The sequence below is a fragment of the Globicephala melas genome, chromosome 8 (assembly GCF_963455315.2).
Source record: "Globicephala melas chromosome 8, mGloMel1.2, whole genome shotgun sequence".
NCBI classification, from domain to species: domain Eukaryota; kingdom Metazoa; phylum Chordata; class Mammalia; order Artiodactyla; family Delphinidae; genus Globicephala; species Globicephala melas.
In genome coordinates, this window is record NC_083321.1 from 84,430,432 (window position 1) to 84,455,979 (window position 25,548).

Sequence of the window (25,548 nt, forward strand, 5' to 3'; positions counted from 1 at the left end):
TTCTTTTCTTTCTTTTTTCTTTATTCTGCTCTGCAGTAGTTATTTCCACTATTTTATCTTCCAGGTCACTTATCCGTTCTTCTGCCTCAGTTATTCTGCTATTGATCCCTTCTAGGGTATTTTTAATTTCATTTATTGTGTTGTTCATTGTTGCTTGTTTCATCTTTAGTTCCTCTAGGTCCTTGTTAAATGTTTCTTGCATTTTGTCTATTCTATTTCCAAGATTTTGGATTATCTTTACTATCAGTATTCTGAATTCTTTTTCAGGTAGACTGCCTATTTCCTGTTCATTTGTTAGGTCTGGTGGGTTTTTATCTTGCTCCTTCATCTGCTGTGTGTTTTTCTGTCTTCTCATTTTGCTTATCTTACTGTTTTTGGGGTCTCCATTTTGCAGGCTGCAGGTTCGTAGTTCCCGTTGTTTTTGGTGTCTGTCCCCAGTGGCTAAAGTTGGTTCAGTGGGTTGTGTAGGCTTCCTGTTGGAGGGGACTAGTGCCTGTGTTCTGGTGGATGAGGTGGATCTTGTCTTTCTGGTGGGCAAGTCCGCGTCTGGTGGTGTGTTTTGGGGTGTCTGTGGACTTATTATGATTTTAGGCAGCCTCTCTGCTAATGGGTGGGGTTGTGTTCCTGTCTTGCTAGTTGTTTGGCATAGGGAGTCCAGCACTGTAGCTTGCTAGTCGTTTAGTGAAGCTGGGTGCTGGTGTTGAGATGGAGATCTCTGGTAGATTTTTGCCGTTTGATATTATGTGGAGCTGGGAGGTCTCTTGTGGACCAGTGTCCTGAAGTTGGCTCACCCACCTCAGAGGCACAGCACTGACTCCTGGCTGCAGCACCAAGAGCCTTTCTTCCACATGGCTCAGAATAAAAGGGAGAAAAAGTAGAAAGAAAGAAAGGAAGGAAGGAAGAAAGAAAGGAGGGAGGGAGGAAGGAAGAAAGGAGGGAGGGAAGGAAGGAAAGAAAGAAAGAAGGTAAAGTAAAATAAAATGAAGATAAAATAAAGTTATTAAAGTAAAAAAAAATTATTAATAAAAAAATTCATTTTTAAAGAAAAAAACAAAAAACAAGGGACGGATAGAACCCTAGGACAAATGGTGGAAGCAAAGGTATACAGACAAAATCTCACACAGAAGCATAGACATACACACAAAAATAGGAAAAGGGGAAAAAATCATAAATCTTGCTCTCAAAGTCCACCTCCTCAATTTGGGATGATTCGTTGTCTACTCATGTATTCCACAGATGCAGGGTACATCAAGTTGATTGTGGAGCTTTAATCCGCTGCTTCTGAGGCTGCTGGGAGAGATTTCTCTTTTTCTTCTTTGTTCTCACAGCTCCCGGGGCTCAGTTTTGGGTTTGGCCCCGCCTCTGCGTGTAGGTCTCTAGAGGGCGTCTGTTCTTCGCTCTGACAGGACGGGGTTAAAGGAGCAGCTGCTTCGGGGACTCAGGCTCACTCAGGCGGTGGGGTTGGAGGGGTATGGAGTGCGGGGCGAGCCTGCGCCGGCAGAGGCCGGCGTGATGTTGCACCAGCCTGAGGCGCGCCGTGCGTTTTCTCCGGGAAGTTGTCTGTGGGTCCCGGGACCCTGGCAGTGGCGGGCTGCACAGGCTTCCTTGAAGGGGGGTGTGGATAGTGACCTGTGGTCGCACACAGGCTTCTTGGTGGCAGCAGCAGCAGCCTTAGCGTCTCATGCCCGTCTCTGGGGTCCGCGCTTTTAGCCGCGGGTTGCGCCCGTCTCTGGAGCTCCTTTAAGCAGCGCTCTTAATCCCCTCTCCTCGCGCAGCAGGAAACAAAGAGGGAAGAAAAAGTCTCTTGCCTCTTCGGCAGCTCCAGACTTTTCCCCGGACTCCCTCCCGGCTAGCCGTGCTTCACTAACCCTCTGCAGGCTGTGTTCACGTCTCCAACCCCAGTCCTCTCCCTGTGCTCCGACCAAAGCCCGAGCCTCACCTCCCAGCCCCGTCCGCCCCGGTGGCTGAGCAGACAAGCCTCTCGGGCTGGTGAGTGCCCGTCGGCACCGATCATCTGTGTGGGAATCTCTCCGCTTTGCCGTCCGCACCCCTGTTGCTGTGCTCTCTTCCGCAGCCCCGAAGCTTCCCCCTCCGCCACCCGCAGTCTCCGCCCGCGAAGGGGCTTCCTAGTGTGTGGAAACCTTTCCTCCCTCTCAGCTCCGTCCCACTGGTGCAGGTCCCGTCCCTATCCTTTTGTCTCTGTTTATTCTTTTTTCTTTAGCCCTACCCAGGTATGTGGGCACTTTCTTGCCTTTTGGGAGGTCTGAGGTCTTCTGCCAGCGTTCAGTAGGTGTTCTGTAGGAGTTGTTCCACATGTAGATGTATTTCTGATGTATCTGTGGGGAGGAAGGTGATCTCCACATCTTACTCTTCTGCCCTGTTCCCCAGCTCCACCTATTTTTAAGTTTTTTGAGGAACCTCCATACTGTTTTCTGTACTGACTGCACCAATTTACATTCCCACCAACAGTGCACAAGGATTCCCTTTTGTCCACAGCCTTGCCAACACTTGTCATTTCCAATCTTCTGTATAATAGCCATTCTGACAGTTGTGAGGTGATTATCTTATAGTGGTTTTGATTTGCATTTCTCTGATGGTTAGTGGTGTTAAGAACCTTTTCATGTACCTGTTGACCATTTGTATGTCTTCTTTGAAAAAAATGTCTCCTCAAGCCCATTTTTTGAATGAGATTCTTTGGTTTTTGCTATTGTGTGAATTCCTTGAATAGTTTATTTTATTTTGGTTTTTTAAATTTATTTATTTATTTATGCCTGCGTTGGGTGTTCGTTGCTGCGTGCGGGCTTTTCTGTATTTGTGGTGAGCGGGGGCTACTCTTCGTTGCGGTGCGCAGGCTTCTCATTGCGGTGGCTTCTCTTGTTGCAGAGCACGGGCTCTAGGCACGTGGGCTTCGGTTGTTGTGGCACGCAGGCTCAGTAGCTGTGGCTTTCGGGCTCTAGAGTGCAGGCTCAGTAGTTGTGGTGCATGGGCTTAGTTGCTCCACAGTATGTGGGATCTTCCCCAACCAGCGCTTCAACCCATGTCCCCTGCATTGGCAGGCGGATTCTTAACCACTGCGCCACCAGGGAAGCCCCCTTGAATATTTTAGAACTTACCAGATATATGGTTTGCAAATATTTTCTCCCATTCAGTAGGTTGTCTTTTTATTTTGCCGATGGTTTCCTTTTCTGTGCAGGAGCTTTTTAGTTTGATGTAGTCCCACTTGTTTGTTTTTGCTTTTGTTGCCTTTGCTTTTGGTGTCACACACAAAAAATCATTGCCAAGAGCAGTGTCAACACTTCATCTTGGCCAGGAGGCCCAGATTACAGTTAAGTCCCCTGCATACAAACGAGTTCCGTTCCGAGAGCGCGTTCATAAGTCCAATTTGTAAGTCCAACAAAGTTAGCCTAGGTACCCAACCAACACAATCGGCTATATAGTACTGTACTGTAATAGGTTTATAATACTTTTCACACAAATAATACATAAAAAACAAACACAAAAAATAAAGAAAACATTTTAAATCTTACAGTACAGTACCTTGAAGAGTACAGTAGTATAGTACAAGAAGAGTATAGTACAAGAAGTACAAGAAGAATTACTGACTGGAGGAGGGAGAGGAGGTGGGAGATGGTAGAGCTGAAGGATTGTCAGCAGTGGGAGACGTAGGGCAAGCTGCAGTTTCACTCATGCCTGACGTTGATGGCACAGGTTCTGGTTCCTTGTTGGATTCAACTCTCTCTACCCTCCTGAAAAAACAATCCAGTGATGTCTGGGTAGTAGCTCTTTTTTTCTCATCATAGATGGCGTGGTAGCACTGGATTGCATTTTGAAGAGCTGCTGCAACCTTTGTGTACCGTTCTACGTTAGGGTCCTATGCCTGAAAAACTTACCAGTGCCTCCTTAAATAAAGAAAATCCCCTTGCCATTTCCTGCGTCGTGAATCTCTTTGGTTCTTCAGTTACTTCTTCCTCTTGTCTCTCTTGGTCCCTTCTCTGGGCCTCCAATTCCATCAGATCTTCATTAGTAAACTCCTTGTGTTGTACAGCAAAGGGTTCAATGAAGTCCTCTTGCAGATCTAGTTTGAAATAACAATACTTTATAGTATTACTGTACTCTATACAGTACTGTACAGTAAAGTACACAAGAGCATAACCACTTGTAGAGGATGCATGCACATGACAGTGTACACCAGACACATGAACTAACTTACGTGATTGGACACGCGAATGCACGTTTGCACCTTTGAAAGCTCGCAACTTGAAGATTTGTGTGTAGGGAACTTACTGTATTGGGAGCCAGTAATTTAGAAGCTGCCTACCACACCTAATGTCAAACTTCACTAGTATGTAATTTCAAGTACAAAGGTAATCACGCGGTATAGGTGAAGGCAGGAAGAGGTCTGGGACCTCCATTACAGCTCCACAGGTGCATTCTTGCCACATCAGGGTGTGCTGTGGCCCAGATTAACCTCAGAGTCTCTAAGTGATATATGAGGTTTATCATTTACACCGATGGGCCACTGGTATAGTTACAAAGCTGATCCCAGAGACCTACTCCTTAAATGCATAGACTGTAAACAAACCTGGTACATCATCTTAGTATCTCATAGATGAGGACTCTCATGCTAGCAGATCTACCATGTTTGTTTCCCAGGAGGCTTGTCATTGGTATGTTTACGAGGAGGTTTGACTATATCACTTGTTTTTTTGGCCAGGGTAGCTTCTTCCCTGCCCCCTTCTGCACCTCCACGGTGAATGATGGGTTGTGGCTTAGCCATTCACTTCCTAACACATAGCTGGGTGAATATGAATGAACTCATTTAGCCTTTATAATAACCTTATGAGAGAGGTCTTCTTATTAAAAAACTGTTTCTCAGAGATTGGGAGGTAAAATGTGTCTAAGATCACTCAGGAAGTACCATGGCTGGGGTTTATACTTGGGTCTTTCTGACTCTACAGCTCATGTTCTTGTCAGTGTGCCCCAAACTAGTCGTTTTCATTTAATGAAGTCTAGTGGCCGTTGCTTCCATGCAGGGCTTCTAGAATGTATGAAAGGCAGGTACTTGGAGAAGGAAAGTAGATATTTCTATTTAAGTTTGCTGCCATTCATGGTCATGAGGATAAACTAAAAATATATGCATTTTCCTTCTTTATTTGGACCGTGAGAGACAGATATCCCATAGTTGATCAAACACTGTCCTTAAAAGTCAAGAAGTTTAGGTTTGGACATGGCTCTGTCACCTGATGGCTGTGTACCCTTTGAACTTGTGTTCTTAGCCTCTTTAAGCCTCAGTTTCTTCTCTTGTAAAATGGGATTGATCATATCTCTCAGGTTCCTAAAAGTATAATTTTAGGTAGTATCAGTACCACTTTTGTATAGGTTTTCTTTTTCTTTTTAATCTATTAAAACTTTAGTGTTTTTCAAAAAAAAAAATTCTTTTCTGGGGACAGAGTTGACAGAGTTTAATGTTTTCTACCCTTACCCTGTGAACTTCATAAATCCTTATACTTACTCAGTTTGCTAGAAGCTTTCCATGCAATGCATGTTAGCCAGCTTGGCTTCTTTCCAGTTATTTTATGGTGAACCTCATTTGTCAAACTGTTGAGCCTATGTGGTATACCTGTTTGTATTTCTAAGATCTTAGGCTGCAGATGACTTCATCTTTCCTGGAATATTTCCCAGTCTGTCTTTTTATTTTTTAAATCTAGTGTAGTATCTTTAGATCCTGGAATAAGCTCTGCTTTGTACCACGTTGTGCAGGAGGAGCAGAACAATTGGACTCTGATTCTTATGGCTGTCTGTCTGCCTCTGTATGGCTGACTGCACTGTCCTCCCACAGTGATAGGAACTCTTGGGGCTGGTTGCCACAGGTAAGGCTAAGGCATAGGGAGAATAGAAGCAGACACAGGGCGGGGACAAAAGAGAGAAGGGCTGTGGAATAGCAGAGTGTGACCAACAGTTGTCTCCATTTCTCCACCTCTTGATCATACTTGTATTGTGAACAATGACTAGTATATTAATACAGTCACAGGTGTTAGAATTAAGGTCCTAAAGGGACCTCGATCATCTCACTCAAACTGTATAATTTATAAATAAGAAAATACAATATATAGTGATAAAATGACTCATTATCCAAGTTTATAAAGCTAATGAATAGTAGAACTGGAACTTGAAATCAGTTCTGTTGATTCCAAATCCAGTATTTCATCTGCTAGTGCAACATCTAGTGGTTTGTTTGCATTTTTTCACCCACCAAATATTTAGTCACCAGCTTTTAGGTACATACGATATATGTTAGGTCTGAAAGTCAAATTCATACATGTTAATTTAATGGTCAAGATAAGCGAATACACTAATATTGGTAGTACTAGGATGTGTTAAACAAGGTAAGAGTTAGATGTAGATTTTTAAAGCTTATAAAGTTTTTACTAACTTGTGTTTTATTACACAAGAAATGCTTATTTATTATACAAATTTGAGACAATGGGCAAAACAGTCAAACCACCCAAATTCTACCACCTAGAAAAATTTCTTTTTCGTGTATGTTTGTATATATATTTTTTAAAATTACAAAAGTCGAATCCTTCTAAACATTCTTTTATAACCTGATTGATAACCTGGAGAACCAGGCTGGGAGAACTCAGAGTGGCAGTTGTGAACACTGTCAGATCCTGCTGCAGCAGTTGTTGAAGGTAGGAGTGAGCAAGGTTTAAGGGCCATTTAAAGACTCAACTAGAATGGAGTTTGTGTTGAGGAATCTGAATTGGTGGATTAATGGTTCTTGGGTAGAAGGCAAACTATTGCCAGAATGGCAAGGCCTTTTTCCCTTCCTCTGGCCATATTGTTTCAAGGTTATTTCATTGGAAGAATTACCATTGGGATCCAAGAGTCAGTGGTTTGGATCTCCTAATTTAGCTAGAGATACAAGTGAGCTGTAGGGTGTAGAAGTAAGTTTCCTGATATCAGACAGTTACGGTCAACCTATTGAGGATCCTTTCCGGACAGAATCCTGCTATAGTTGAAAAGGAGTATGGAAGTGAAAGTGTAGTCATCAGCTCATTATGTAGTCATCAGCTGATTATTTATTTATTTAGGCCAATTTCTTGGCCTTTCAGGAACTTTTTTATTTGCTTCTTCTATTGGTTGCTTGCTTTTAAGATTGGCAAATTAATGTAAAATGAAGCTTATCATAAATTCTGAAGAGTTACATAAATGTAACTGATGGTATTAACACTGATGGTAAAAATGAGACTTTTTGTTTTGTTTCAGATGCAGGGCTTTTTTTTTTTTTTTTGATGCCTACAGTGTTTCTTAAAATAATCTGTCTAAATATATAGAACTTTAAAATGTAGGTCTTATGAAGAACATTTATTTCTCTATGCATATATTTAGCCTTGGGTCTTGGATATTGCTTTGGAAATATAAAAGCTAGCTCATGGGTAAATAGATTATTCTTGTAAGCATTTTTTAAAAAGGGGGGCAAATGTGCTTATGCTTTTTTAAAAGTGCTTTTCTTTTTGTAATAAAAGCTTACTGGAAAATTTTGGGTGTTGGTATGTGGGAGATAATTTGTGCTTTACATTGTCTCTGGGAAAAGATGTGTGTGATGTAAAATAGGTAAAATAACCAGTGATGATCTTTATTAAAAGATGCTTGCTTTGTGGGATTCGACTTTGGACATGTTTTTCCATTTTCCTTTGGGAATCTTTTTCTTCTAAATTTCAGTGTTGCAGTCTGTCTTAACCTTAGCCTTTTATGTGTATATTCTGTTAGGTATATTCTGTTAAAGGTTTGAATATGGCCCCTTGGTGACATTACTCGTGACTTATCCTCCTAGATTGTCCCTGGATGCATGAATGGGTAGATAAGATAGATGTAGATGGTTAGACTTATTTTTGCTTATGAGTCAGTCTGAAGATTGAGATCTTCATTGGATTCCCTTTTGATATCCTAGAGATTTCTCTTTACCCCTTTGCTACAGCTCTGGCCTAAGTAGACTTTGGAAGCCTTTTTATTTTCTTTCTCCATCTCTGAATTTGGATGTGGAATGTTAGAAGCGTTTGTTATCCTTCAACCCACTCATCTCCCTTATTCCTAATTGTTTTTCTTTGTACCACATGAAATAAGCTTTTTTACTTATGAAGGTAACTGATTTTACTTCAAGAGTCGGTCTGCTTTGAGGGTATTTGGTAAGTGCACACATAGTGAGTCAGTATTGACTGATCTGTGTCCTCTTTGACCTTCACCCTGTCCTTGGTAAAATTTTAGAATTTCAGTAGTTGTGATGTCTCTCAGATATCTTGTTTGTTCAGGTACCTCACTACTTCATAGACTAATAATTTGTGCTCACAGATAGTTTAGTCCAACATTGCTTAGGGGAAATGCTTTAAATTCATATTTCTTCATAGTAAATTAAGATGAAACATTTGAGTCATACTAGTCTGTATTAAAATACAGTGAAGAAGTTTTTCAGTTGTGAAACAGATTCTTTGTAAAAGGAGTAAATGTATGCTTAATTACTTTCATCTCCCTGTTTAATACACAAGCATTTAGAAAACATGGAATAAACAAACAAGCACAAAGTAGACAAAACTACCCACTGGACTCTCTCAAATGCTGTTTTCTCCCTGGAAAACTTGACTCTCCCCTAACAGTTGATAATTCCTAATTGTTCTTTAAATCTCAGCTCTTAGATGTCATTTTCTCAGGGCAGTTTTTTCTTTTTTTTTTTTAAACTCCTAGAGCACATTGTGTAGAGCTCTGTGTTATGTGTTTTTGTAGCTTCCCATATGTCTACTGTAGCAGTCATATCACTTTGTTGTTATTACGGGTTTTATGTCTATCCCTAATAGTCTGTAAGCTCTGTGACAGCCAGAACTGCATCTGTTTTATCACTCTATTTCAGTGCCTGGTATATAGTAGCCCCTTAATTTTTTTAAATTTATGAATTAACTTTAACCTTTTAATACTTTTGATGTTTTATTTCATACTTTTCTATGTGTCTGGGTACACATAAAAATATATAAACACATACTTTTGTAATGCTATTACACTGGAGTTTTTTTACCCTTTTGTGTAGGAATAGAATTTTGAAATCAACATGTGAGGTAAAAATTGCTCTTCAGTCTTTGGATTGACAGTAAGTCAACAAAGTCAGTTTCCCTCCAGTGTACAGTGATAAAGGTCTGCTTATATACAGTGGTAGTTGGTCTCTCTAGAGACTTATCCAAGGTCCTCTAAAACCAGACTCTCATGTACCTTCCGGCAGTCTTTCCTGCTGTGCACTTACATACACTGGCTTCAGTTGAATTTCTCCTATCTTTAGTTTACTCTGTGTTTGTCTTGTATTTTCTGGTTCCCGCTCCTTTGTTCATGCCATTTTTCCTCTTTGGAATACCTTAGCTTTTCCCTTTCTATCCATTTTTAAGGCCCACGTCAAATTCCATCTGCTGTGACATGTTTCTCTTTTTCTCTGGCTAACCCTTAGTGTCCTCCTTTCACTTCTGAGTTCATGGCGCTTTATTGCCAGTGGTTATCCTTTGACACTTGGTGATTTACCATTTTGGGACTGTTTTTTGAGGCTCTTGCTTTTGTGTGAGTTTGTCTTTTCTGGTAACCATATTGTTGGATCACTGAAGGCAGGGATATTCATCTTCTATTTATTTGTGTTCTTCATAATTTATACCTGGCACAAAGTTTTTCAGTAAATAGTTTATTTGGTTAACTATAAAAATTTATTTGCCCCTCATATTTATAGCATGAACCCTGCAGAGAATTCTTTGTCTTTAAGAAATTTCTACAAATACTTGATTCTATTCTGTCTTACTGCTTTCATGTAATATCTAAAGTATCCAGGAAATCTGTATATAAGTAGCACAAGAAGCTTAAGTAACTATGGGGTGCCTTATGGCCCACTTACATAGAAATTTTTGATGGTGCACCTATATACTAGGTGAAGGAAGAGAAATCATGGATTAGAGGTAGTAAGTTTTTCAGCGGAGCAGAGATCCATTCCTTATAACTGATGCCTCTGAACTCTGAACCATGTTATTCCCAAGGTAGAAGAAAAATTTCCAGGAAGATGATTAGATTTCCTTAATGTATTGGGAGCCATGTTTATTAAATGATTAATTTTATTACATCAGTCTTGTGACTTGAATGAGAAATTGTCTCCTTGCTATAGGTAGACCGTTATTTAAGAAATTCTTCTTAATTGATTTGTTTCTTCTACTGTGGTATAGCCTAAAAATCAATGGGAATTGTAACTAGTGATGAATTTTGAAAAAGGTGTTCAAGAGCCCTAGTTTTCTGTTGTCACAGAAGTTAAAAAAAATGGTATTCCTCATATTTACTAATTTGGTGAACTTGCTTTCTTGTTACCTGTTCATCAAACTGTTAAAATGTAAAGTGCAGATGGCATTAATGTGGAAGGGATTTTGTTTGTTTTTTGTTTAGGTACAAAGAGGATGGTGAAGCTTTATTAATTTTGCTTCCCTCAGAAGAAAAAGGGATGGTGCAGCAGCTTCTTCAGAAGAAAGTGCCTGTGAAGGAAATCAAGTAAGAACTATTTGCTGTCTTGATATTATTGTTAGAAAAATGAAGGCATGAAATTATTATGCCTAATTATGTATACCTAATTCCCTCCTCCCTCTAAGCTTTTCTGCTCTATGATTTTGGACTTTTTGTTTGCTTTGTTTTTAACAACTTTTTTAGAAGACTGTCATCGGAGAAAACAAGATGAAAAAGAGACCTTGTTAGCATCAGGAGGCATTGATGGTTGAAAGAATTAAACCTCTTGGCTGAACTTATTTTTGGGGTTGTCTGTCTATTTCAGAGGATTGTCCTCTCCTGTCATTGAAGATGTTTAGATTGAGTGTCAGCAGAATTGATTGTAGTCTCACTTATATTGGGGCCCTTGAAACACCCTGCTTTCATCTGGAGGAAAGTAACTTGGGAGGGTGGTTAGATGTGGTGGAGGAGTGGATAAGAGTTTAGATGAAACAAGATTGGGTGTGAGTTGATAATTGTTGAGGCTGAGTGAAAGTTTTCTACCTTTGTATATTTTGATATTTTCTGTAATTAAAAAAAATAAAAAACACCTCATCTGCCACCACCTATTACCACTCCAGCTTTTCAGGAACAAAATTGTTCAGTCTAAAATCAGGGAAACAAGTGGAATTTCCTTTGTGAAACCTAGAATAGATGCTTGTAAAAATTACATTCTTTCCTGTAATTTTCATTCTAAACCCCGGGCAGATTTAAGTAACCATTCTATTATGTTATGCCTGATTTCTAGATAAGGAAAACAATATTTATATCCTTGGCTACTTGTTTATTATTTGACTTTTGTTTTATGGTATTTGACTGAAAACGGAAATTGTATAAAAGTGACGTTTGCTTTCATTTATTCCATTTCATTGATGATACACCTCCCACAAGAGGCTACTTTCTATCCTTAAAGACTTAAGAAGTGAACATTGCTAATTGTGGTGTTAACCTAATCTTTCAGTCACTCAGCATGGGTTGTTTAGAGAAAATGTGAATTTTACATTTTTTTCCTGCATTATTCAAAATATGCAGAGTCAAATTTCTGTCTAGTGTAATTTCAGTCTAATCTGGGTCATAGATGAGAAATAATGTTATAGATTTTAAAAATACTGAGGAAAATAGAAAATACTGTATACTGTTTTCAGTTTCTAAAATTGAGATGTCTTAGTTTAATCTTTATCTTTTTGTTACAAAAGAATCAATCCAGAAAAACTTACAGACATTCAGAAAAAATTGGAATCGCTTTTAGCTCAAGATCAAGATTTAAAAGAAAGAGCTCAAAGGGTAAGTCATTTTTGAATTTGATACCTTCAGTGGAATAGAGCATATAATAAAGTTACGTTGTATCATTTTCTACTACTTCTAGGTTGCATAGTTATGCTTCAGATATTCAGGTAGTATAAAGTTCAGGTAAGTTTAACTTATTCTTTAACTTTGAAAAAATTATGTATTTCTTTCTTTTTTTTAAAAAAATTTTTGGCTGCACCACGTGGCATGTGGGATCTTGGTTCCCCAACCAGGGGATTGAACCCGTGTCCCTTGCAGTGGAAGTGTGGAGTCTTAACCACTGGACTGCCAGGGAAGTCCTAAAAGTATATATTTCTTATAGTAACTTGGAAAAATGTCTATTATTTGTCCATAGTCTTGTCAGACATATAGAAAATACTCTGATTTTTAAGTGCACAATGGCTGGATTTCTAATATACTTGATAAGGTTATCAACTTTTGATTTCTTCAGTAAAGTTTTTATTAACTTCTGACTGCACTTTCTTGACTGTAAAATTAATATCTTATATTAGGTTAAATTTCTAGAAAGCATAGCACTCTTGCTAAATTCTCTTTAGGAATGAGATTTTAATCTATAAGTATGACAGTGTTCCCAAACTGCTTTTTTTGGACTTAGAAATCCTCTTGATTAGCAAATACTCAAAGAATTGTCACTTTTAGTTATACTTATTTTTTAGTTCTTAGAGTACCCAGCAGTAGATTCTTTAGAAAAGGAAGATGTGAAATTATTTTCCGTTGTGCTTATAGCTGTCCAATCTTTGAATTGACAAATATTTGAGTCCCTGTTATGAAGTTCTTCATTTTCAGCACTTGTTTACTTATATTTTAGTTACGAGATCTACATAGGATATCTACATCTGCATCTCCCATAACTCAACAATGATTTAAAGAGTAGGGATTCAGAGATTGGAGGAAGAAAATAAAGAGGAGGCATGGAAAGGGCATCCTCAGTAGACAGAGGAGCCTGAGCAGAAAGTCAGTGGTCAGTCTTTTGTGTGATGGTTTTGAAAGTGGATATTCTAAGCAAAGAAGTTTTATTTAAAGAGAAGATCTTATGTTTAAAAAATTAACTTAGGTTATATTTTATCAAATTATTGTCACTGTGCTTAAAATACCAACATTAATGATGAAAGCTAAAATTCAGATGCTTAGTATGTGCTAGGCACTTAGCTGCAGCATGACCCTATTACATGACAGTTTGGTTTTTTTTTTTTTTACATGACAGTTTGATATGCATTGTGTTATTTAATCTTGCCAACAACTTGTGAGGTAGGTGATATTGATTTGATTTTATAGATGGGAAAATAGGAGCTGAGGAAATTAAAAATTGTCCAGGGTGACGTAGCTATTAAGTGGCAGACCTAAGATTTAAATCCAGGTCTTTCTTCAGAACTTCCATGATACATCAGGAGAAGTTCCAGAGTATAAGAGAATCAAATGATGAACTGTGCGTAGTTAAACTTCTGTAAGCTCACTTCACCTGAAATCTAATGAAAAGGGTCTTTAAACAGATTTTTTTTTCTTAGTTTTTGGGCATATATTTAGGGATGGAAACATTTGTGTGCATGTTTTGCCTAGCAGACATACTTTAAGCTAGGAGTTAAATCTTTTAGAAGCTTTGGAAATAGTATGCACATTTGAAAATAATATACATGAATTCTGATGTCATGACTTTGTGCATACTTAGGTCATTCTATTATGAATCAGGAAATATGAAACACTGGAAGGATGTCGTTTCACTGGTTTCTGCATATAACAAATGAGCCTTCCAGAATAAAATTATAGAAAAGCACATTGAAATAAATGATGTGATTTACTGGGTGTCACGCATGGTTTAGCAGAACAGCTAACTGTTGTCAGCTGCAGCAAGCTATCGAATTTCATAGAAGCGATTTTCTAGCTTTTATTATAATCTGGATAGAACAAAAACAATAAGAAACTGGGATGATTTCTTGTGGACGATTGTAGGGGAAAAAATTATCCTTGAATTATTCATTTTAATGCCTATGGAGACAGGGAAAATGGTTTGAAGATTAGTGTAAATGGTTTGAAGAAAGGATTAGTGTAAAGTTAGAGAAAATGTGAAGTTTAGGAAATATAGAAATGGGAATTAAATATACTTTACAAAAATTAATTTTAAAATCAAAAAATAAAACTCCTGCTTACATATGTTTCACCATCTTTGCTGCCTGTTTATTTTACAGACTGACAGAGGATCCAGGACCATGTTTACTTTTTAGTTTGCAATAGCTCTTGGTATAAAGATAGTTTACTTTCTTTCTTTTTTTTTTAACACAAACAAGAAAAATATTACAAGTTAATGACAGATTACTTGAAATTATAATGACAACTAATTACTTGAAATTATAATAAAAAAGAAAAAGCTTTAGGAATAAACTTTTCCTGTTATGATTTTATTAAGCTTAATTTAAGTACAGTAAAATTTTGTTGTAGTAGTCAAAGGATGTTTTCAAGTAATAATTATTACTTATAACTGGTATTCATTGGTACTTAATGTATTCCAGAAGAAATGCCGAGTACTCTACATGCATTTTTCTCATTTAATTCTCATAACACTCTGAGTAGAAGGTACTGTTATATTATGTTTGATAGATGAGGAAACTGACAGAGAAATGAGAAACTTGCTCAGCTAGTAAGATGTGGAGCTCAGATTTCAACTGTATTATTCCAAAGCCTGTGTTTTTCCATATTAATGCACCTGAATGGTATTAACTTCTAGAATAGCTTTTTGAGAAGGTTATGTTTTATGTTGAGTTGGCTTGATGAAACCAAATTTAAAGTCTTTTCTAATATTACAATTCGAAAAAGGTAGGTTTTTTTGTTTTTGTGGGATGACATATACTCAGCTATTTTTGAGGTTTTTCACTACTGTTGAATTTATCCTTTTGATTAATTTTTTTATCTCAGTTAAAATTCATTTTCCATTTCTGACTAGTATATATCTTACACTTCAGCCTTTTATGTTTACAGTGTTTTGTCTCCTACATACGTTCAGTGTATCTGATGAAGGATAAAGAAATATTTGATGTGAGCAAGTTACCTATACCTGAATATGCCCTGTAAGTATTCATATTATAGTTTTGTTTGTGAATCCTTAAAGTTAGAGGGAATTTGTTTGAAACCTGGTTTTGAGAGTCTTAGTTTAAACCACTGTGCCTTACCTTAAAAGAATCTGTTGAAGATTTGCAGAGAAAAAGATTATATAAACTGTAGAAAACTTGTTGAGCTTTCAGTTGTCAGGAATTTCAGTCAGGAAGAAGTTTCTTACTTGTAAGTATGAATTCCTGAAAGTTACACTGGCAGTTTCCTGTAGTTTGGGCTTAAAGGAGATGGAGAGCAATTGACAAGCATTCTTTAAAATCTTTAAATGTCTGTAGCCCTCTTGTTTTCTAAAAAGCTGGCTTGGTTTACTGTAGTTCTTTTTATGCTTTGGATGCAAGTCTCTTTGTCAGTTCTTCCCTTCTTTTAGATTGGTTTCCCATGCTGCTTATTGCCTGGATATTCTTTGTGTCTTGATGTTTCTTACATGTGCTCACAGTTACCATGGCAAAATGTCTCTCTTTAGTAATTGTGGTTACTATTATATGAAAACGGAACTCTTGGTCTTGTTTTGGCTTAGTAGTTGAAGGATTTTTTTTCCTAATCTTTTCAGGTATAAAGGAGGAGCATCTGTTTTTTCAATGGGGTCCCACTGTGGGAAAAGCATTGACAAAATCCTATAGAAGCACCCTTAAGGTTACTCATACTTTGAATGTCAGATTGAAATCTCCTAGTCTGTGATGAAATATGTACTTTCAAAGCAAGGTCTGTGTATTTGGCCTGCTTTCCAGGAATTCGAGTACCTTTACCTTTGAGTCTAATAAAAACTTGTATCCGAGTGAGCTGCTGTTTTCCATTCTTCATGTTACATTGCAAGTTCATTATAACAGGTAATTTGTCAGTTGTAACATTTTAGAGCCATTTAATTTGCTAGATAACAAAGTAAGGTCACTGACTTTTTGTTTAGGTAATGGATGGAAAATCACATGCCAGGGATAACATGTTTTTGTTTGCTTATCTCTTTACGAATTTTAAAATTTCTGAATATGATTCATGGTTTAGGTTATTAGCTGATTTTTGTGCTTCATGAAATTCTATCCTGGTTTCCTGGTTTTCTCATTGACATAGCTGAGATATTAGCAAACAGGAGAGGCACAGGTCTTTTAATGCTGCAGGGCCATATTTAGAGGACATTTTGTTGCCACAGATGCCAGTAAATCTCATCTGTTTACAGTTGAAGACCTTTGCTTTTTGTTGGTGATGCTTAGGGAAGCAGAAAGTTAAATTCTGAGCCTAAATTACTGGTACGGTTTAACTTGGTGTTTTAATTTAATTTTTGTGGATTTTAGATGTATAATTTCCTTGATCTATAATTTCCTTTAGAAGCCTTTGATACCTAAAACAGTGCTATGTATGTGGGATAAAATAAAGGTTTAAAAAACTATTTTACTGAAGAAATATATTTTATTTATTTATATTAGTAAAATACTTTTTTGAATATTAAAGAAATATGTTTTAAATACCTAATATATCTAGTTCATTGAGCTAGGCATTAAAATTATAGATGTGGGGCTTCCCTGGTGGCGCAGTGGTTGAGAGTCCGCCTGCCGATGCAGGGGACACGGGTTCGTGCCCCAGTCTGGGAAGATCCCACATGCCACGGAGCGGCTAGGCCCGTGAGCCATGGCCGATGAGCCTGCGCGTCTGGAGCCTGTGCTCCGCAAGGGGAGAGGCCACAACAGTGAGAGGCTCGCGTACTGCAAAAAAAAAAAAAAAAAAAATTATAGATGTATGGTTATGTACTTCTACCTTAAAGGAGGTCCAAGTTTAGTAGCAGAGAAAGACATGTAAATGTAACTGTAATACATTGAGAGAAATGCTCTGATGCGTATTGAGTTTGTGATCCTAACTGTATCCCCTATAACAGTAATAATGACAAGTGCTCAGTAGTGGCTGCCTGTGTGTTAGGCACTATAATAGATGCATTGCCTCTGTGAACTCATTTTATTTTTATAATGATCCTATAATGTAGGTACTCTTGTCATGCCATTTTGCAAATGAGAGGACTGAGGTATAGAGAGGTTTAATAATGTCCTTTGATCATATAGCTTATAGGTGACAGAGCCAGGATTTTAACCTCAACAGTTCTATTTATGAATCCAGGTTTTACAACCACACCTCTCAGTTTCTGTGAATTGTGTCTTATAGGAAAAAGGCAGTTGGTCCATTTTCTAATGTTAGCTTTTTATTATAGCAGGCCTTGCTTTAAGAGTTTCTTTTCAATCCATCTGTGGGAACTCAGAAGCTAGGAAAGACCTGACCATAAAGTAAATCTTGATCTTAGAAGGAGAAAATAAGATTTTTTTTTTCTTTTTTGGTCTCAAGTTTAAAAATCCATTTTTATAGAAGTGATTGTGCCACATTATGTGTGTTAGAAGGGAGGATGATAATACTTGAGTTTATTCATTGCAGAGAACTGTGTTTTGTTCTTTCATGGTCATGCCTTTTCCAGCTTTAGTATTTATATTTTACAAAGTATTTTCATATAGTTAGTACATCAGATATTTATAACAGCTGTGAGATAGGCCTGGTAGGTATTGTTATCTCACATTTGAGAAAACTGAGGCTGAGAGAGTTATACTGGAAATAGGCAGATTTAGTAGTTGAACTGTTCCCTTGCTCTGGTCTCATGCTCTTTATTTTGTTAACTGTGTTACCATCTTAATGGAAAATGGGGTATCTCCAATATTTTCTGACAGGTATTCATTATCTTTTAGATCACCTAATGTGTCAAGATGGAGTTGTATCTCAGAGGAACATTTTCTTAAAAAAAAAATTTCCAAAAATCTCAACTCCTGAGAAACTGTTTTATAATAAACTCATAAACACACCATCAGTGTGCTGAGATAACTGTTTTCATTTGCTCATATTTAAGGTCTCTTGGTCTTGCTGTGGCACCACGGGTAAGATTTCTTCAGAGAATGCAAAAACAACCCAACAAAGAACTGGTAATGAGTCAAGATAATAAAGTAATTGAGCCAAGGACTCTCTCCCTCACCAGTGATGAAGTGGAAGAATTTAGAGCCTACTTCAATGAGAAAATGTCTATTCTCCAGAAAGGTGGGAAAATACCAGAAGGAACAGAGTACAGACTGGCTAGTGGTATTAGTGATGGAGAGGAAGAAGAGAAAGAATGTGAACAAGAAATGGAAGAGAAACTGGGAAAAACAAAAGGGTCTCAACCTCAGTCTGCCTCTAGCAATAAAGAGCCACAGAAGAACAAAGAAGTTCCTGTGCAGTTCTTGGACAGAGATGATGATGATGAGGAGGACGATGGCCTCAATGCTGACTTCATTAAGGTGAAGAGGCGCAATGTGTTTGGGTTGGATCTTAAAGAGAATAAAACATTACAGGTAAGTTTACCCCTAGTGGAGGATCTTCTATTATTTCCTACCACTTCTTACCACGTGCTGCCTGTTGCCTTTGGGGAACTGTGGGAAAATAACCAGGAGAAATTTGTAGAATGACTTTCTTTGCTGTGAACTCTCCCTCCTTCTCCATCTTTAATGATGGAATAGGTGCTAAAGAATTCTCATTTTTCATAACTTTGGGAATTCTAAGAGGTTGACAGCTTTAATCTTTTCATTTATTGGTTTTCTGGTGCATGTTTTAAAAAGTAGCCAGTTTCATGATTATAACATTAAGTAATAAGGTGATGGGGTTTCGTGGTTTATGATGTGAGGATCCTTCACTGTGATTCTTAGTATACTACTTTCTGATTTAAATAATTATAAATATTCCTTACAACAATTCAATCTCTCTAAACTTTTAATGAGACATTTGGTTTTGGGCACCAATCCAGAATCTTAAAAAGAAAGCCAGCACTTCTATTTAAAGGCCGCTTATGAAGGTTTATTAAGTTTCACATAGGTCCTTTGTTTCTCACTAGGCACCTGCTAGGAGGAATAAAAGAGATAATCAAGGTAAAGCACCTGTTTCCTGGGGTACTTGTAGGTGCACAGTAAATATGTTTCTCCACCCTTCCCTTATTTTCGTTTTAATTTTGTATGCCTTATTCTTGATCATTTCTTTGGAGAGAATTGAATGAAAAATGAACCTGAACTCTTATTCCTTATACAATTCTTTATACAATATTGTGACAAGAGTCACAATAGGAAATATTAAATTTTGAACTATGAAACTTGGATAGGTGTTTTTTAAAATTAATTAATTAATTATTATTTTTGGCTGTGTTGGATCTTCATTGCTGTGTGCGGCTTTCTCTAGTTGAAGAGAGCGTGGGCTTCTCACTGCAGTGGCTTCTCTTGCTGCGGAGCACGGGCTCTAGAGCACATGGGCTTCAGTAGATGTGGCGCGTGGGCTCTAGAGCACAGGCTCAGTAGTTGTGGCTCACGGGCCTAGTTGCTCCACCGCATGTGGGGTCTTCCCAGACCAGGGCTCGAACCCGTGTCCCCTGCATTGGCAGGCGGATTCTTAACCACTGTGCCACCAGGGAAGCCCTGGATAGGTGTTTTTAAAAGTAACTAAATAAAAACTTTAAAAGTAGCAAACATACTTACTGAGTACTTTATGTATTAGGCATTTTCTAAACATTATCTCATTTGGTCCTTGAATAACCCTATAGGTAGGTACTCTATCATTATACAAGTAAGAGGAAAATAACGGAGATACAGAGATAATAAAATAGTGAGGTGCACAATTAATTATTGGCAAAGTCGGAGTTTGAATCTAGGTATTCTCACTCTAATACTCGTATCTTGACCAATAATCTGTTTTTTTGAAGTCTGATTTAGGTTTTCTCTTACGTTTTCTTCTGGACTTTTTATAGTTTTAGCACTTGAGTTTAGGGCTAGTGTTCATTTCAATTTAATTTTTTGTGTATGGTATGAGGTAAGGGTTGAGGTTCCAATGCCTCCCTCCCCCCATGTGGATGTCCAGTTGAACCAGTACTGTTTTCTGAAATTACTGTCCTTTTTCCATTCTAGTTACCTTGACTCTTTGTTGACCATGTACGTTTAGGTCTCTGTGTTGACTCTCTTGGTTTTATACAGTTACCCTTTCATAAATAACACCGGTGTCAATTAGTATAGCTTTATGGTAAATCTCAAGTCAGATAGTGTTAGTCTTCCAACTTGATATTTTAAAAAATTTTGAGCATTTTTAGACCATTGCATTTCCATGTGAGTTTTTGAATCAGCTAGTTAATATTTATAGAAAGTCTTTTCATATTTTCATTGAGATTGCATTGAATGTATAAATCTATTTGGGGAGAATTAACAATATTGACTCTTCTGATTCAGTATATGACATATCTTTCCATTTATCTAGGTCTTCTTTAATATCTTTTAGTATTTTTTAATAATTTTAAGCATGTACGTCTTACCACATATTTTGTTAGATCCATCACTATTTTATAGTTTTCAATGCTATTATAAATACTTCAAAAAATTCAGTTTCTCATTTTTTGTTGCTAGAATATAGAAGTACAGTTTTTGCATACCAGTCATTCTAAACTGTCCTGTTAAGTTCTTGTGGCTGTTTTTTGAGATTCTTTGGAGTTTTCTTTGGATCTTCTCTGTAGCTGGTCATGGTATTTGTGAATAAAGATAGTTTCATTTCTTCCTTTCCAATCTGTGTGTCTTTTATTTCATTTTCTTACTTGATTACACTGTATGTTGAGCAGCAGTAGTGAGAATGGACATCATTGTCTTGTTCCTGTCTTAGGGAGGGGAAACATTCAGTCCTTTACCATTACATCCGATGTTAGCTGTAGGTTTTTTGTAAATGCTTTTAACGGGTTGAGGAAGTTCATTCTATTTCTGGCTGGTTTAGTGTTTTTATCAGAAATGGATGGTGAATTTTGTCAGATGCTTTTTCTGCACCTATTAGGGTGAACATAGAGTTGTTGTTATTTATTCTGTCAGCACATTGATTTTTCTAATGTTGAACCAACCTTAAATTCCTGATAAACCTCACTCATTCGTGATGTGCTTTCCTGTATCTATTACAGGACTTTATTTGCTAATATTTTGTTAAGGGTCTTTGCTTCTGTGTTCATAAGGAATATTGGTTTGTAGTTTTCCTGTAATGACTTTGAGGACATGACACGTTTTAAAAGCTTTAGATACATTTTGCCAAACTGTCCTGCAGAGAGGTCATATTGATCATTGTCCCACGGGCTTTATGTCCGTGCCCATTTACTAACACCAACACCGAATATCCATGTTTTTACTGTTTTGAAACAAACAGTTAGTGAGAAATTCAAACTTACTATTTCAATTTATTTTTCCTTGATTCTGTTATTGAACATTATTCATTTATTTATCCATTGTATAATTTCTGTGTGTGTATTGCTTGTTTTCCTCTCTCTTTTTTTCTCTTACGATATTGGTCTCTTTCCTGTTGATTAGCAAGATGTCCTTAAACTTTAATTACTATTACTGACTTTTAATTATTTTATACCTCCCACCACATTTTTTGCCTGCCTTCCTTACTGGATTTTGAATTTCCTGAAATTATTGTCTTACTGACCAGTGTGTGTTCACGGCTTGATGCAGTGTCTAGGACCTAGTGCAGATTTCACAAATGTTTCATGAATGAATAAGTGAATCACTCATATCTTCTTTCACTTTGATAGTTTTATTTGCTGTGAATTATGTAGAATTCATATATGTAGAGTATATTCTTTGAAATCTATATTTTGAGACTGAGTATGATTTGTCTGATTGACTTACAATAATTCAAAAGGTATTGTTGAATTTTCTATAAACATGAGCAGAAATGACTTATTTGACTTGAATGATATAGCTGTGCAGGCCAAGCTTTGTAATTTAGATAGTAAATAAAAATATCTAATAGTAATGATAACTACTGTTATCATTGTTAACATATCACTGTTATTCTGTTAACTAAGAATATGTTTGCATAGCATAGTATAAAAAGTTCTATCTTGAAAATACCTGCTTTTTTTTTTTTTAGCCATAACAAATGGGAAATATTATAGTGTTTGTGTCAAATGTGAGGGAACTTTTGGGGCAGTTACAGGATTTTTAAGAAGCCAATAAAGGAATGTTTTTCTGTATCTTCCTGCACATTTCCTAGTACTATACACAAAAAGTAGAGTTAAAATTACTGGCTCTTTAGCTGAAATAGAAATAGAAAGACTTGTCAACTTTACCTGTTATTTGCCTTTGAATTTTCAAAATCAATACTTATTTGTACTCAGATTATCATTTTTTTTTTGTTGTTGTTGTTCTTTATCATGTTTTCAAGGTATTTGGTTTTGAGTGTGATTTTGTATCCGCAATCTCAACTTGACTTTCCTATTTAGCCTTTGTTTTGGCGCTTTATATTTTCATATTGCATTGCAGCCATCACTCACTGGAAGCTGCTTTTTTCTTTTATTACCTGTTTTTAAGGATAGACCTGATAAAGTAAAGAAAACGAAACAAACTTTACACAAAATGGGAAATAATACTATCATTTACATATATAAATGAATCTATTCTTCTTAAGATTAAATATTGGGTTCGCTGAAAAGTTCGTTTGGGTTTTTCTGCAACATCTTATGGAAAAACCCGGACGAACTTTTTTGGCCAGCCCAAAACTTTTTCAGACACTGCTGCCTTTGTTCAAATATTTTTGTTGCTGCTGTTTTAGAATTTTCTTTAGGGACAGCATACCAGGCATGCAAGGGAACTGGTTTCATTACCGCTATCACAGGCTGTTCTCTTTGTCTTGTTATCTTTTTCCTCATTTCTTGCTCCCTTGGAGCAGTTGTAGAACTCAATTGAGACTTGGAGTCAGTGGGAACACATTGGATTACAGATTACATGGAATTTGTTTATCATATCATTATCATTAATAAAATAATATATTTTTTGGTATTTTACCATATACCAGTGCTTTCCTTGCAAGTATTCATTTTATCCTCATGACAGGAAATGCAGATGCTATTATTTAAAATTTCAGAGACTTTTAAGTGACTTTTCCAAGGTTACAGTGGTGGAGTTAGTACTACAATCTATCCCTGATGTCAGATCACATTCTCTTTCTCGTTTATTCTGTGGCCTACTGTCATTTGTGTGTGGTTTACTTTCTGTAAATGGGTAGTGCCAGTGTAATTGACAGCACTGTAGATAATTTTGGGCAACCCATTGTGTGCAGACACTTTGAATACAGAATTGATAAGTTTACCTCTTTAGACTTGGGCATAAATGGAGAAGAGAGGTACTGAGTGCCAGGGGCAAGTGATATCTTCTGGAAGACTGCCCTGTCACAGTTCTTTTCCATTTGACAGGTTCAAGGCATTGACAGAGAAACAGATCTCCTTAGCATTGGAGAGGGAGTCATGAGTGATGGAGCCATGAAAGAAATGGGCGGGAGAGAGCACACTTGGGCTGATTAGGCACTACAGTAGTAAGAGAAGTTTGGTTGACCTCCCACATAGGGAAGGGACTTTTATTTTTTTTTTATTTATTTAATTTTTTGGGGGGACTTTTATTTTGCCTTGCTTTCTTGGCTGTTGGGTGTCTAGAAAGTTAGCTTCCAGAGAGACAGTGTTAGAGAAGAGCGTGAATATATAATTAAAATGTTGAAATTGAGAATGATTTTAAAACATGTTCTTGGGCTTCCTTGGTGGCGCAGTGGTTGAAAGTCCGCCTGCAGATGCAGGGGACATGGGTTCGTGCCCCGGTCCGGGAGGATCCCATGTGCTGTGGAGCGGCTGGGCCCGTGGGCCATGGCCGCTGAGCCTGTGTGTCCGGAGCCTGTGCTCTGCAACGGGAGAGGCCACAACAGTGAGAGGCCCGCGTACCGCAAATAAACAAAAACAAACAAAAAAAATATTCTTAAATATGAGAATGAAATCTCTAAGCAAACACTTTTCTCTCTCATATTTTACAGTTGTTTAGAAATGAGACTGATAGGTGGATTCCATTTTAGCTCAGCAAGCGTCCTTTTAAAGCTTTCTCAACAGTAAACATACATCAGTCTTGGTTAAGATTTGAATGATACTCATAAATTATTCTTTGTCCTTAGAGCTGAATCTATATTCTGTTTACATTTTAATTTTATATTTTGGCACAAAATTCTTAGTAAGTATTTTAGGAACTCACTGTTGGTGGTAAAACATAGGTTAGCTAATTTTATTATTAAATTGTTGCTTATGAGTATTCTCTTATAAATATATTAGAAGTTCTTCATCAAGAATCAGATATTTGGGAGCTGGGATTTTTCTGCCTCTTGTCTCCTCTCCTTTTCCCTTTCACTCCCTTCTTGCTTTCATTTTTTTCTCCTCACAGCAGTGATTACTGAGTGCCTACAAGGTGCCAGGGGCTGTGCTAGGTTCTTAGTAAGTTTCAGAGCCTTATACTTTAGTTAACATAGCAGACTATTAAACCAAAATTTCAGTACATAATCTTAGATTTCTGTTCATTTATTGATTCTTGAAACCAAATGTTTTAAAGTGTTAACATTGGCACCACAGTAAAGAAGACATCCTGAGAGAAGTTGAGCCTTAAAGCATGAATATGAGTTAATAGGAAGGGGAATAAGCATTCTAAGCAGAGAGTACAGAATGAGCAAAACCATGGCCACAAGAAAGTGTGTGTTTAGTGTGGGAGCTATTTCTGGTATGATGTTTAGTTTCAGTAGTTAGCCTTTCTGAGGCTTAGTGTCCATCTCTGTAAAGTTACTACCTGGCAGAGTTATTGTGATGCTTAGAGATAGAAAGCAACCAGCACAGTTTGTGTATGTAGAAGGAGCATGGTTAAAATTAGCTATTATTTCTACTTGATGAAGTATAATAGGAACATACAGGTAAAGGGTTTATAGAACTTTGCCAGTGCAATGGCTAGGCAGTGTCCGAGGTAGTGCTGAAAAATAAAGGCTTTTTCTGAATCAGGTCGCATTGTAGAGAGAAAAAGTGATGTATTTTTTTTATTCCAGATGTAGTATCAGGAAACAAGACTACTTTTTGATTTTAGCATAGTTGATAGAGCAGTTTTCACATTTTCAGTGTCCTGCATTGATCTGGAGAGTGCTAAGGCCTACACTGATACCACAGGTCAGGTGATGTCATAGCCAGGTATTTAAGGAGAACTTATAATTTGGTATAATCAGACCATAACTAGGCAAGCATAGTGCCCTGTGGAAATAAATCAATTGGTTATAAATAAAACTAAAAATGATGTTAGTAGTTGATATTTAATGTGGAGTCATTAAATGAAATTCATTATTATATGAATATTTTTCTGGGTGGAGTTCTCTGTCCTATTAACTGGCAGTATTCTTGTGAATATTAATACTATGCAGTATACCTCTAGAAGATATTATATAGAAGATACTAGGTTATAGATATTGTTTATATGTTTAAGACTGTTGATTTAAAAATGGACATTAGACCATTGACAAAGGAATGGATAAAGAAGATGTGGTACATATATACAATGGAATATTACTTAGCCATAAAAAAGAATGAAATAATGCCATTTGCAGCAACATGGATGGACCTAGAGATTGTCATACTGAGTGAAGTAAGTCAGAGAAAGACAAATATCATACAGTATTGCTTATATGTGGAATATAAAAAAAATGGTACAAATGAACTTATTTACAAAACAGAAATAGAGT

At 37.1% G+C, this 25,548-nt stretch overlaps 1 protein-coding gene across 2 annotated transcripts in view; it reads left to right on the plus strand.

The window, feature by feature from the left end:
* DDX10 (DEAD-box helicase 10) overlaps nt 1-25,548 on the plus strand; it is a 296,493-nt gene that overhangs the window by 38,339 nt on the left and 232,606 nt on the right. For both annotated transcript variants that reach the window (XM_060304012.2, XM_030836487.3), the window contains exons 10-13: nt 10,456-10,557; nt 11,745-11,832; nt 14,827-14,915; nt 17,831-18,308. In XM_060304012.2, coding sequence (XP_060159995.1) covers nt 10,456-10,557; nt 11,745-11,832; nt 14,827-14,915; nt 17,831-18,308 — 757 coding nt within the window. The remainder of the gene's footprint in view (nt 1-10,455; nt 10,558-11,744; nt 11,833-14,826; nt 14,916-17,830; nt 18,309-25,548) is intronic.